Source organism: Gastrolobium bilobum, unplaced genomic scaffold, assembly GCF_033153095.1.
Source record: "Gastrolobium bilobum isolate Gb01-03AN ecotype WA unplaced genomic scaffold, APGP_CSIRO_Gbil_v1 utg18327, whole genome shotgun sequence".
Taxonomy (NCBI): Eukaryota; Viridiplantae; Streptophyta; class Magnoliopsida; order Fabales; family Fabaceae; genus Gastrolobium; species Gastrolobium bilobum.
Window position 1 is genome coordinate 209198 of NW_026896684.1, and position 14176 is coordinate 223373.

A 14176-nucleotide genomic window follows, 5' to 3' on the forward strand; every position below is an offset into this window, starting at 1 on the left:
AAAAAAACTCATATATCCAATGATCCATTATATATGTATGTACTATCGCTTTAGATGGCCAGTTATTGTGTGATATAATAATTCGGTCAGATATGAATTGGTTCAAGTTGTATATACTTGATTGATTCCGCTTAAAAAAAATCTTGGGTTTAAGTCCCTCTGAATACAAAAAATATTCTTTGAGAGAGCTAGCTCTACCATGAAAAGTAGATGTTTTTGGCTTGAACAAAATTACCTTCTATAGAAAATACTTGTAGTTTATACAGAAAATAAAATAAAATAATTGATAGGCAAAGAGGGACTCGGTCTGGACCCCTGTTACCAAACCCTCACTAATTGACCAGCAGTAAACTCGTGAACAAAGACCTCAACTCCAATACAAATAAACCATTTCTTTATAAAAAAGAACCATGGGGTGTTGAATTGAAAGTTGAAACTACAATGTGACACTACCCCATCAAATAAACTAAGATAAACAGTACATTGGCTCCAAGTTTAGACCCACGAACATGAATGTGGAATGGTGGAATTTAGGAGGAACTTTCTCTCCGATGTTGGGGAAATAGTTTAGCTTATTCCAAGTGTCTTTGTCTTTGGTATCCCAATAGCATTTGGCATTGAAGTATGGGAAAATCTACTGCATGGGGAAAATCTAACCTACCACTTAAACAGTCAACCAACAAATTAAAATAAAATACGCCGAAGCAAGGTATGTTAAGTCTTGGATGGAGATTAGGTGCTCCTAATTAATATAATTAGCTTTATAGTGTAGTTGCAATGTATTTTAAAATCCAAAAGTTGGTCAATCATTGTTCTTTTCGATAAACCTAACTGTACACCGCAGTTTCATTCACCACATCTTTTAAAATTTGAAATGTATGACTCTTTAGTAAACTCTTGAGATATATAGTCTCTTACATTGGTTGTATGTGCAACTAATGTGGAGTTTATAAGATCTTGGGCACTCTCACTCTTTGAGCTAGCTTTTGGGGTGGTGTATCCCAAGATTCTTTACATGGTATCAGAGTCGTTCGATCCTCGCCGCCCTCCACTTTCTTTCAAGTGGAATTTCTTTGTTCGCACAGGTGAGCCTGTGCATTGTCTACTCTTCAAAACCAGTGGGCCCTCGTGTGAGGGAGCGTATTGAGATATATAGTCTCACATCAGTTGTATGGTCTTTATAAGACCTTAGGCACTCCCACCCTTTGAGCTAGCTTTTGGGATGGTGTATCCCAAAGTTCTTTACATAAACACTTAATTTATCTCGTAATATTAAGTTGCTGATCGAGAATACTCCTCTGGTGCTAATGAGCTCACTTTTCAATGACAATTTCGTGAATACTTGAAAAATCTTTCCTTTGAGGTCGGGATGATAGATTATAGAATTCACACCCGAGGGATAATGAGATATTGAATCAGTCACGTAATTAGTTGGGTTGAGTATTTACTTTTTAATTGAAAACTACTACGATTTCAAATATGAGTGATAAGATTTCACATTTGAAATGAATGGGTTAAGTATAAAATATATAGGTAAAAGAAATCATAAATCTAATACAGATTTGATGTCAAATGAATAAATGGGTTTTGAATTAAGATTTGATGTCAAACTCACTTAACATAGACTGTTGTTTAGGTCTATTAACACGTGGATGATAATCTCTCCTATTTTGGCCTAAGCTGTCGCCTAACATGAGTGTGATACTCTTTTGGTTCCTTTAAAAAGTTGATATTTAGTCTTTAATTTATGAAAAAAGATATTAAATTGTCTTTTTGTATGTGAATGGTAACAATATTTTCATGGAGCTTTTTATTTATGAATTATATTAATGTCATTTTTTGTGATTGAGAAAATAAGTTAACATCAATTTTTTTAGAAAACTATATTGTTACTTTTTATGTATTTATAGAATAAAATGAACGTATATCCTAAGAACATATAATTTATTTTTATTGATCCGATTTATTTATTGTTTTATGAAGTATCACATCAATGCTCTATACATATGTGACATAATTTTTAATTTTATACAATCGGACACTACTATAAGTCAAAGAGAATGAAGTTTATCATCTTCCATCGTTGTAATCGTTTACTCATCATAGAAAATGTTGATACATTGACATTAATCAAGAAGAGTAATTCCAGAAGAAATTCAGAGCATTGACATAATGACTGTGTACTTGTATAAGATTGCTTGGAAATGGGGCCTTTGCATATTTCACTATCATGGTCACATTACTTTCACATGGCAAGTCCATGAGAGAAATATTCCAAGTGTAAGAATCACAAATGCTAAGATTGCATCTGAAAAGGCGCATACGCTTTACAGATTTGGGCCCAAATTGGGTAATGAAGAAAACGAAGTATAAACCAACCATCGAAGTATTTTTCGAGATGTGATATTTCAATTTCAAAAATGGTATCGTGATCCTTTAAAAGAGATGTGAGTACTCACTAGTCACTAACTACTCACTGCCACTTGAATCTGATAGGGACGTGTGGAAAATTTTCTCATATAAGAAAATTATTTCTACAGCTACTTAAGATAAGGTTATCTACAGCTACTTTTTTAACTAAGTATGACCGATCATACTTAATTAAAACAATAAAACTGTTCTTTTTTTTTTATCTTGACTCATACACTGCCTGATGTGACAGAGAGAAAAAAATACAATTTTAACACATGACTGATCATACTTAATTAAAAAAAATAGCTATAAACAATCTTATTTAAAGTGGCAAGAAATATTTATATATATATATATATGTGTGTGAGAGCCAATTAACCTCGCCCTTAGATTTCGATTCTGTGGGAATGGGAAGACGCCTGTTTAAAGTAAGTATATGGCTGACCATAAAAAGCATAGTTTCGAAGGCACAAAAGTAAACAAATTAATGTGAATCGAAGAAACGGGTGAGTGATTCTAGAAGAAATTTATTAAATTATTTCTGCTTTTCACTTTATTTTATTAAATTCAATTTCTTATCAATCAAATTATCCGTATTTGGAGTATATCATTCCATTATTGGAAAATTTGGGACTCACATTATTTGGTAACGAATTAAATGAAATTTACTGTCACAGGCTTTTACTAGATCACCTAAGAGTGATACCGGAGCCTAATTGGCCTAGTGATAGCCAAATATTTATCTATAAAAAGGTTGAGTATTTGTTCCTAGTTATAGGAGTAGTGAGGATATTTCTGGATTTGGGTTCCTTGTGGTTTTATTATTACGAGATAAACACGCTCCATAGAAAAACGTTTGGCATGTGAAAGTAGGTGAGGAAGGAAGGACAAGGGAAAGCGAAGTAAGTCAAAAAGATGTTAATAAAGGTAAACAAAAAAGGAAGAATTTGTGTAAAATAAATGATACAAACAGTCAACGTTCTTCAGTGAGAATTTTGATAGTTGTACTTCATTAAAGTACATAAATTCACCAATCCCCCATTAAACAACAACAATTTTTTTTTTACTTAGATTACCAAGGAGAAGTTATATTTATAAATTGTTATAAATTATATTATATATTCTTTAAAATTTATATATATAAGAGTAAAGTTTTTTTTGGATCTTTAATAAAAAAATATAATTCTCATTTTAATTCTTTAAAATAAAAAATTAATCATCTTGTTTGTATGAAATATAAAATGAATCTATTTTAGTTTTTTAATAGACTAATGTGAATTTTTTTAAAACTGTGGGGACAACAATTTTAACTATCATGATTTTATTATTTACATTTTTTTAATATTTTTAATCTCGTTCCTTCCTGTAGATTCTCTCACATTCTTGCTGTATAAATATCCCATTATTGTAGATCATATTTCCCTACCTTCCTTCTCTTCTTCATATTTCACACAACCCTTCTCTCTCTCGCTCTGTCTTTCTCTCTATAGCTAGTTTTCTTTCCTCATATATATAACCCACCATTTACCAACTCATTAACATGTCTAGCTCCAAGTTCTATACTAGTTAAGGAACAAGAAAAGATTCAGAAGAACCAACCCGAGTTTTCCATTTTCAACACCTTGTGTTCCCTTTCACTCTTTTATTGTGTGTTTAATTCCATAGAGGATTAGATATGGTGTTGGCTTCTCCAAACCCAATCAGGAGTGAAAGGATTTTACCCACTGATCTTCCCATAGTAGACCTTACAGCTGAAAGGTCAGAGGTAACAAAGCTCATTGTGAAAGCGTGTGAAGAGTATGGTTTCTTCAAGGTGATCAACCATGGTATCAGCCATGAAACTATAGCCAAAATGGAAGAAGCAGGGTTTAGTTTCTTTGCAAAACCAGGTACCCAAAAGAAAATGGCTGCACCTGTTTATGGCTGCAAGAACATAGGCTTCAATGGAGACATGGGTGAGGTCGAGTACCTTCTCCTCAATGCTACAACTCCATCCATTGCTCAGATATCCAAAAGCATATCCAATATTGACCCATCAAACTTCAGGTATATATGAGCATTCATGAGTACTTTTCTATCTGGCATTATCCCACACACTATAACATTTATTATCTTATGTTTTGGTTCAAGAAAAGCCCCTGAACCATCATGCTCTTGGTTTTGAATATTATAGCTTTTTTTGTGACAAGTTCATGCATACATATTTGGTATTTCTTTTTGTTATGTTATGGACCATGCTAGTAAGTTAGTGCCAGCATATATGTATATACCCGGTTACAATATCAGTTCCATGAATTATTATAATGTTTCATTTTGGTACCACCTTCCTATGAGTTGTATATGACCAGCAAAGAACGGAGACAGAATGATGCTTCAGAGTTTCAACGTTTTCCCCGCCAACCATTCTTTAAACAATGGCATATATTGCAAGCAGTCAATCTGCATTATATATGCTACAAGTTGAGCTTGTCAATAGCTCTATTAATTTGTTTTTTCAAACCTTAATAATGAAATCCGTGGAATAATATTATTATTTGGATATCTGCCTCAAAAGTACTATTCATACTTCAAATCTAGTTTTAACGATAACCACATGTTAGGGTTGGGAAATGTGAACAGTAATCTCATTTTATTGGCTTAGAAAATGTTTATATTGCTGTTTTTCTTTTACTTTTATTTGTTTACTATACGACTTGTATGTTTCTTTTGGTTGAGAGTAGTACAAAAATGGTATTCGAACGATCATATGCAAAGCATTTATTTTTTTAATTTAAAGACTTATATTAAGAACTGAATTTATAAGTTTCAATTGTCTTATTCACTTCAATTTTTAAATGCCTTGCCAGACTTTAGCTTCGATTACTATATTGATGGTCAATCGAGAATAAAAGTTTTCTAATGCATTTCAGCGTTTATAGTAGCAACAACATGTGTTCTTTATCAGTTTGCTAAGTAGTGAGAAACGAAGGCTTTTCTTGGTATATTCATGGAGGGTTTAATTTTTGTCATCCTTTCCTAAACACATAAAACACACACACACACACTTTTATGTATTTTATGTCCTGCAAACATCACAAAATTTGAACTTATTTATGAAATCATTTTTTAGCTTAAGTAGAGAAATAAAAGACATGGGAGAAAGTTTAGGAAACGTGGGCTTTTAAACATTCATGTATGTTGCACATGGGACTATGGGGGGGAGAGAGAGGTACTCCTAGGAGGTGGGGATGGTATGTCAGAGATACTTCACCTCTTTTCCTGAAAGTTCTGGTCATGTCAACACTCATCCGCCAGAACTAGTGTGTTGAATTAATTCATTTATGGTTATATAAAAGAAAGAAAGAGAGAATCAGAGAAGGAAAGGTAGAAAAATTATACCGTTTGGACAAGATAAATGTTTTTGCTGGATAGAAGAGGAGAAATGTTACTTTTGAAAATAAGTGTAATAAAAATGGGAAAAGTGTGTATAATTTTAAAGGATGTAAAGTTGTGTCATTTTAAGAGAGAGAAAGAGATAGATTAAGGAGGAGAGAGAGTTGACAAAAAAAAATAAAAGTGTGGGTCCCACCTCTTTGTGAGAGTGAAATGATGTAAGTTGTGTAATTTTAAATGATAGACACTTTTCCCAATAAAAATAGGGTTTAAGTAATTTCACTTTGTAGTAAATAATTTTTATTTTTTATACATATAAAAATAGGGAAATATTACTCTCCTTTTACGTAAGATTACTTTCTCCTACTCTCTCACTTTCGATTTTCATACCTCACTTTTTTTTTTTCTTTTTTCTTGTAATGGTGGGACCCACCTATTTTATCTCTACAACATAAGATACCTATCTTATGTTGAAGAAGAATAATAAAACTCATAAAAATATACAGATTTTATGTAATTTTCCTTTTCTTTTCTTTTCATATGTATTTATGTGACTTTATATAATTTTATGTATGTGTGTAAAAAATAATTTTATCTATCGTAAATGAGAAATACAGTGCCCAGAAAAAATGTGTGAATTTAATTATAAATGTATGGATAACAAAATCCTTTGGTTAAAGGGTTGAAGCTTCAGATTGACATATCAGAAATATGTTCAATCAAATCAAATGTAAAAGCTGAAATTAAATTAATAAGTAAAGAAAAAAAGTATTTCCCAAAAGTGTTAAAAAAAAGGTTGTAATTAATTTCCTTACGAAATATCCAAAGCAAGAAGAGAAAAGAGCCAGGTGCAGGCAATGCAGTGACTAGTCAGTGAGTGAGTCAGACCCAGATTAAGTAGTGGCAGTGGCAGAGCGTGAGTTCAGTTCAAAAACCACACTCTGCTACTTCAAAAGATTCACCTGCACTTCACAGCTAGCTCTAGTAAAAGTAGTGTCTTGTGTTGTGTGTTTATAATTGCTAGCTTCCTTAATTGCCAAATATTTGTATTGCAAAACAAACACACTAGTTATGTTTCCTCCTTCTCTGAGCAATAGCATTGCTTTTGCTTTTGCTTTTGCTTTGAACAAAACTACCAGCTGTTATAGCTATAGGTTTCTGAGTATATTACTGTGTGATTGCACATGACAGCTCTACGGTGAGTGCTTACACAGAAGCAGTGAGGGAGCTAGCATGTGAAATTTTGGTGCTAATGGCAGAGGGCCTGGGGGTCCCTGATACAATGGTTTTCAGCAGGTTGATAAGGGATATTGATAGTGACTCAGTCTTGAGGCTCAATCACTACCCACCTATACTTAATCGAGACTGCAAGGATAGGGACAAGTCTCATTCCTACAACTATAGCAAAGTTGGCTTTGGGGAGCATTCTGACCCTCAGATTTTGACCATTCTTAGATCCAACGACGTGGGTGGTCTCCAAATCTCTCTTCAAGATGGGGTGTGGATCCCAGTCAACCCTGACCCCTCAGCTTTCTGTGTTAATGTGGGTGATGTACTTGAGGTATGTTCCTATGCCTATTCCTACCCTCTCTATTTATAATGCTTTATTTTCAAACCCCACAACCCTTGATTTATTTTGCTTAAGGGTAGGGGGGGACTAGGGGGGGGGCCTGTTTTATAAGCTAGCACCAATACTTTATGGGAATCGCTGCTTTTTTACCACACACTATTGGATTGAATTTCAACAGCATCAATTAATCAGATAAATAAATGTGCTAACAAGCTGGGATTAAAATATTCTCTTATTAATGATTGGATTATCCTATAATATTTGTATATAAATTGTAAAATGAGTAGAGACGGTTTTATTTTTCTCCTAAAATAGGAATTTATATATAGATATAATGTTGGGTTGATGACAAGTTACACGGTTAAACTTTGGTGGAAGAGTTGGAACTAAAAAAGAAACTGATTGGTTAAGTGGGTGGTGTTGTGTAAGGTGATGACAAATGGAAGATTTGTGAGCGTGAGACACAGGGCAATGACGAACTCATACAAATCAAGAATGTCAATGGCATATTTTGGGGCTCCACCACTAAATGCATGCATTGTTGCTCCACCAGTTATGGTTACACCACAGAGGCCCTCACTCTTCCGACCATTCACTTGGGCCGACTATAAGAAAGCCACCTATTCACTGAGGCTTGGAGACAGCCGCATTGACCTTTTCAGAAACTGCAAAGAATTAGAGTAATCAGCTCATGAGCAGTGAAAAGTTGTTTTTGTTGCAATACCAAAATGTCAACCTTCTTCCCCTTTTGTGTTTTGGTGTCCTTTCGGAGGTGGTATGCTTGCCTAAATCTGCCAACTATTTTTTCATACCCTTTACAAGCCTATGAAAGTTACTGTTCAACCATCTAAACTCAGTTAGCACTTCTGTTCTTCAATCATCAATTACTCTCTCTCTCTCTCTCTCTCTCTTGAAGTTTCTCTGTATTCCGATTCGTTGTTTTTAGTGTCTTTACATGATTGCAAAAATTAATTGTATCAAACTTTCTTTGAAGGAGAACACGTAAACATCTACACAGATCCCTCATGAATCATTATTAATGTTATTTGAGCACAGATATTGTCACACACTTCTCACAAGCACATTTTAAAAAAATAAAAATAGAAATTCCTATATTAATTAAAAACAAATTGATGAACATTAAACAAAGTATATAAAAACAACCTATGTAGAGATACTGGGAGATCAGCAATTTTATTTGGTAAAACCTAACATCACACGGCCTTGTATGCAAAAGATTATTTTCCAACTTCGAACGTGTGAGTTTTACCAATATTCATTGTTGTTAAAATCTCGATTTATCATTACGATTTTATGATTTTTTTTTTCATCAAAATGATTTTATTAATATTTCAAACGATTTTTTTACAATACGATTTTACATTTTACGATTTATTAATTCCCTTCTGATTTTACTTAAGATCTTGTCAATGTTTGCTCGTCCTCCTTATTTGGTAACAACTAATTTATAACAGCACGAAACAACTTAAGTTTTGGCGTAATTAATTGCATGTGATAGATCACAAATCTAATACAAAACTACTGTGTAAATAATTCATGATACGTTACTCTTTTTGAAAAAGAAAAAAACAAAATAGACATGGAAATCTTAACACTTATAAATTATCCGAAACCCTCCCGGTTCGTCGATTACCAAAAGGGGCATGCAGTTACACATCACTTCTAATTGAAAAATAAATATATAGATGGATAGCTAAAAAAAAAAACTAAACAAAATAAATAAATGAAAGAGTTAATGTGGATACTGCTCAAATCTGATACAGAGTGAAGCGACATAACAGATGCAGTTAAAGTAGAATCTACGTGGAATGAGTTACACCGCATAATTAATGATGCAACGGAACTAGGTTACACAGTTAGCCGTTGTCACTAAACAACATGACAACCAATTCATTAATGAATTCGGACACTTTGAAAGTACAAACGGTAACACTGTTTCCTCCCCAACAGTTGCCACGAGCCAGAGACTGAAGAAGATAGTATGGAGAGATTCTTAATTGTCACTAAACAAGAATCTGAGATCTTGCAGCAAAACGGGAACACTTCCTTCTACCAGTTTTGTTAAGCATGCAAACACAGTTCTGAAGAAGTTCAAAATCCTCCTCCCAAAACAACAAGGATGCCTTCTCTGGATTCTCTAAAAGCATCTTTGAGGTCAGGAAACCAGCAATTGTCCATGTCTGCATCAACCGGGATTGCTTGCCTATAAATTTTCCATTTCTGGTATCGTAATACTCTGGCCATTTATCCACAGAAAGCCTTTTCTCTGCTAAATCCACAGCCCTCTGTGCCAAATCAACCCTTCCCATCTTCATGCAGGCTAGCGTGAACTGAAGTTTAAAGACGAAAAGTGTCAGTTCATTAAGACAGAAGAGCCTTACTCTTTGAAAATCCAAAGGCTTCAAGCGACCAATTGAATAGGAAGTCATTGCTTCTTGGATTTTGACAAAGTAAGCATAATTGAAAAAGAGAAATAGAAATAAAACAATGACATAGAGTTCGTTTCCTCTTCAGCAAAGGGAGATATATAATAGGCTTCCAATTGCTTTATCAGTCTAAACAATAAATTCAAAACAAAGGCATTTGATATTTACTAAAAAAAAATAATGAATTATCTACAGAAATATCAAGCTCACCTGCCAGAGAAGTGTCGGCCAAGATCCACCGTTGTGATATGACCAAGGGCTGCAAGCAGTTTACAGAAAATGATTATTGTACGTAACTTCCAATGGCAGGAAAGGGAGCACATAGCAAACAGATATTTTGAGAAAGAGTAATGTAACAACCAAAACCTTGTGATACAACATATCACAACTATCTCTGTCAAGATATTGGATCATTGACTGTTTGTTTCAATGGTGTGCATGACACAATTTTGAGTTTGTATAAAAAGGGTTGTCGCTGTAGCATTACTCTTAGTTAAAATAACAACCATGTCAAAAAGGAAAAGAAATTTTAAAGAGCCTTACGTGTTCTTGGGGTCACAGCCAGTGATTATACGCCATTCCTCACCCTCCAGCGCCGGATAACATATCTTGAGGGGCATTTGACCAATGAGATCATCCCATTTAGCATCTATTAAATTCAAAATGCCCTTGTTCTGTCTTGTTGTGCCTAAAGAAGAAACAATGGCCCAAAGGTTTCCAACTGTGAAAAACCTGAAGTCCATATGAGCAGGTTGCAAATTGCCAATGAAGTATCCACCTTCCTCAGAGATCCAGTCTACTAGCCATGAAGGAATTTGCTCGGGATAGATGTTAAACTTGTTGACAGCATCAGTAGAATACTCTTCCGTCTTGTAGCGATAAATTTCATTAATCTTCTTCATATCAACCCAATAATACTCTCTCATATGAAAGGAGAGTGCACTCAGGCGATTACTAATGGCAGCCACCAAATTTTTAGTTGCATCATTGACTATCAGCATCTCGCGAGAGCAGCGTAAAGCTGAGTAAAATAATGCCTGCAAATGTACAATTCAAAACCACACAAAGAGAAATTTATAAGCAAAGAGGGATGTATTCAGACAGGAAGGATCCAACATGTAAGAAAAAGGAAACAAGGGATAGAACTCAATCAATGATAAAAAAGTTAACCCATTTTGGAGGTCACTAGCTTTAGTTATTATCCTAAGTCTCTTCCAGACAAGTATTACATGTTACATGGCATTATCATTGCAAGAGGAAAGACAACTATGGTTCAAAATTCTGAATCTCTGATCTAAATTTTGAACAAAGATGCCTAACCAACAATTCCCAATTCACCTTTGACTTATCAATCATCTAACATAATACAGAATAATTGTGAATGCACAGACAAAACTTTCCCCATGAGACATGGGGAAAAGGTTATGGCAGACAGTCCACCATGCCACAACCTAACCCAATCCAATTTAAAATTAATTGTATAAAGATGTTTTAGTAAGCAGAAACTATTCAGTAATGCACAATTGTGAAAGCTCTAAAACAGTGAACCAGTTTTAATATAAAAAGTAATGTCAATCATTTTCCAACAGTGAGTAAAAGAAAAATAACACGTTTTAGAATTCCTGATCATAGTTTAATCTAAGGCTCACAAGTTTTCTTGAATTACAGTGACATCACTTGTTCTTGCACAAGGAATCTAACTGAGCGAAGAAGATGCTGCTCCAAATACAGAGCAGGAAAGCATATTATCCCATGAAAGAATTCCCCTTTTAGCACCAATCCATTAAAGGGCATAATACTAGATGATTTCTACTTCCTAACATATACAGTGATAATGAGCAAACAGCTTACTTGGATCTCAAGAGGGTGACCATGAATACCCATCCTTCTATCAATCATGCAGGAACCGTCAGTGACTAATAGAGAAGGAAACATGTCAAATCCATCTGTTAGACACAACTTAAGAATCAGTCTTATGCCCGTCTGGACATCCACTCTTTCTTGCAATGCATAGTCACCGGTTAGCTTCCCATATGCTCTCAACAATATAATCCACCACAATCCTGTTAACAAAGTATTCAACATAAGCTTTAAGATTTTGGCCTTAAGCTGGAATGTAAAAAGAAGAAGTGATGTGAATTTTTTTTTTGAAAAGCAAAAAGATAGTAAGACTCTCCTGGGAAAAGAGGATAACATATTAATGACAGTGTAGTTTCATGGAATAGAACCATGCCCTAGCTTCCATGATAACAAATAACTTACCCGAATCAACAGGTGCAACACGGCCAATAGCTGATTCACCAAAATCAGGATCCAAAACTTCTTCAAATGCTTCATTGCTTCCATCAAGAGGCAGAGTTCTAACTTTGAAGCTCGCTGGCATCAATCCTTGCCCTGGACTGTAGCAGTCAACAGTTTTCTCCCAACTCTGGCGAATTGATTTGAATCAAAATATTAAAAGAGGAACAAGTGTGCCAAGAGCTATTAACTTAAACCCCATAACAGCTTCATCAACATCCTTTGTTGACAACACCTTAAATGATACTCCTTCCCTCCTACTCATTGGTTACATGTTTAGTTTGAGATATATGTTAGCAAAACAAGCTAGCAAGGCACTTACCAGGAGTTATGATGAAAAAATGATATGTGTTTATAGAGTTAGGAGTATTTAGACATTTCAGCAGTGACGTCTAACACCAGACAATTCAAAATGAGAAAAGTAACAAAGATAACCAGAGATATGATGCCTTATCTTTTCATTTATTCACATAGAAGAAACAATCCATCCCTAAAACCCGTTGAACTATCAATTATTAGATAGGCAGGATCATCTGTCATTTACTATGTGGCAACAAAACTAAACTGCATCATCTCAACAGACTAAACACTATGTAAATTAGCAGTGCTTACAGAAAGAAGTCTTTAAAAGTTATAAATCTGAAATGAGGGCATTTATTTCCAAAAGCATGATCAAAACTTCAAACATTCTAAAGGAGAAACTAATCTGTAGAAGAACAGCAAATAAAGGTATGCAGTGAAAATCTAAATGAGCTGTTAAGGCCATAACATACCTGCAATTGCAATGTGTGAAGTAGAAAATTCTTGACAATTTCCCCATCACCATTGAGCAGAAAGGCAAGGGCTGATGGAACAAAATCACGGATAAAGACTTGATCATAATTCAGTGGTTGTTTGTCAGCAGGATCGTTAGCTGCAACAGTGCCAACCGGATTCCCACAGTAAGTGACAACAGCACCTTGAAGCAACTTCCAAGCTTCCTTTTCAATCTCAGACACCTCCCTCTCAACCTTATTCTCACTAATATCTATATTTACATATGATCCGTCATGTCTTTCTTCAGAGACTTCCTTTAATTTAGTTTGATCAGTCTCAATTCTTTCAATTACCAATGGTTTCGCATTCAAGCCACTTTGAATGTAAATCTTCTCAAAGCTTGTGTCATTAACATGAGAATCAACCGATGTAGAATGGTTTCTAATATCTGAAGCTACATTCGGTATCATCGAAACAACCCTAGGCCTAACACTACCAATATTGACACAAAAACTAGTGCTAAAATTCCTAGAATGAGCCCAATTTGAACCGGAAACGTTAAAATCTCTCCGATTCTGATTGGTCACACGTATGAACCCTACAATCTTAGTATTAAAGGTGTAGTATCTATGGCTATTGCTTGAGTTGGGATGGCGTGATTTGGACAAGATGCACATGATTGTTGAATCATTAAACTTGGTTGGAGAAAACCCAAAAAGCGACGAGCTTTTGTAACTGCTTAGGATTCTACAACAAGGCTTCATGGTAGAGATTCCAATACAGCTACCAGTGGTCATTTGTATGATCAAATAATCACACCCCAGAAAACGAAACAATTTGGAACTATTAAAAATCAATAATTTAGTTATTTACGACTCTTTGTTTGTGTGGAAATAATATGTAATTGTATGGGGAAAATTAAAGAAGAAGAAGAAGAATAATAAATCTAGAAAGGGAAGATTCTAAGTTTATAACTAAGAGTGGGAATGGAAATTTACAATGATATAGCTTTACTTACAGATTGAGGAAATGATGGTTATGATGAGATCGAGTGGATTGAATCAGACAGCTAAAGGTGTTTGAGATTTGCAGAAATGAAGAACGAAACTCGAAATACCAATTTATAAGCTTTTGAGAAGGGAAAGTTCGCAGGGGGGGGGAGAGAGAGAGTAGCTTCCGAAACAGGTGTGATTACGTGATTATCCCACCACGTGCAACATGTTCAATTTTTGGGTTACCATTGATTTACACTAATAGCCTTTGCAGCTTATAGGCCATTTAAGACCAATTAACTAGTCTCACTTGTAATTAAAGATAAATT

At 34.6% G+C, this 14176-nt stretch overlaps 2 protein-coding genes across 2 annotated transcripts; one reads left to right on the forward strand and one right to left on the reverse strand.

Annotated features, from left to right (window-relative positions):
* Positions 1 to 4087: 4087 nt before the first annotated feature.
* On the forward strand, positions 4088 to 8038 carry LOC133301435 (gibberellin 2-beta-dioxygenase 2-like). The gene is made up of 3 exons (XM_061501062.1): positions 4088 to 4458; positions 6976 to 7345; positions 7784 to 8038. The coding sequence occupies exons 1-3, from the start codon at positions 4088 to 4090 to the stop codon at positions 8036 to 8038; spliced, it is 996 nt and encodes a 331-aa protein (XP_061357046.1).
* Positions 8039 to 9045: 1007 nt separating this feature from the next.
* Positions 9046 to 13930, reverse strand: LOC133301434 (alkaline/neutral invertase A, mitochondrial-like). Its single transcript, XM_061501061.1, has 6 exons — positions 12873 to 13930; positions 12064 to 12229; positions 11653 to 11864; positions 10345 to 10838; positions 10012 to 10060; positions 9046 to 9705 (listed from the first exon to the last, which is right to left on the reverse strand). Exons 1-6 carry the CDS (start codon positions 13650 to 13652, stop codon positions 9379 to 9381), a joined length of 2028 nt encoding a protein of 675 aa, XP_061357045.1. The 5' UTR covers positions 13653 to 13930; the 3' UTR covers positions 9046 to 9378.
* Between the last annotated feature and the right edge of the window lie 246 nt (positions 13931 to 14176).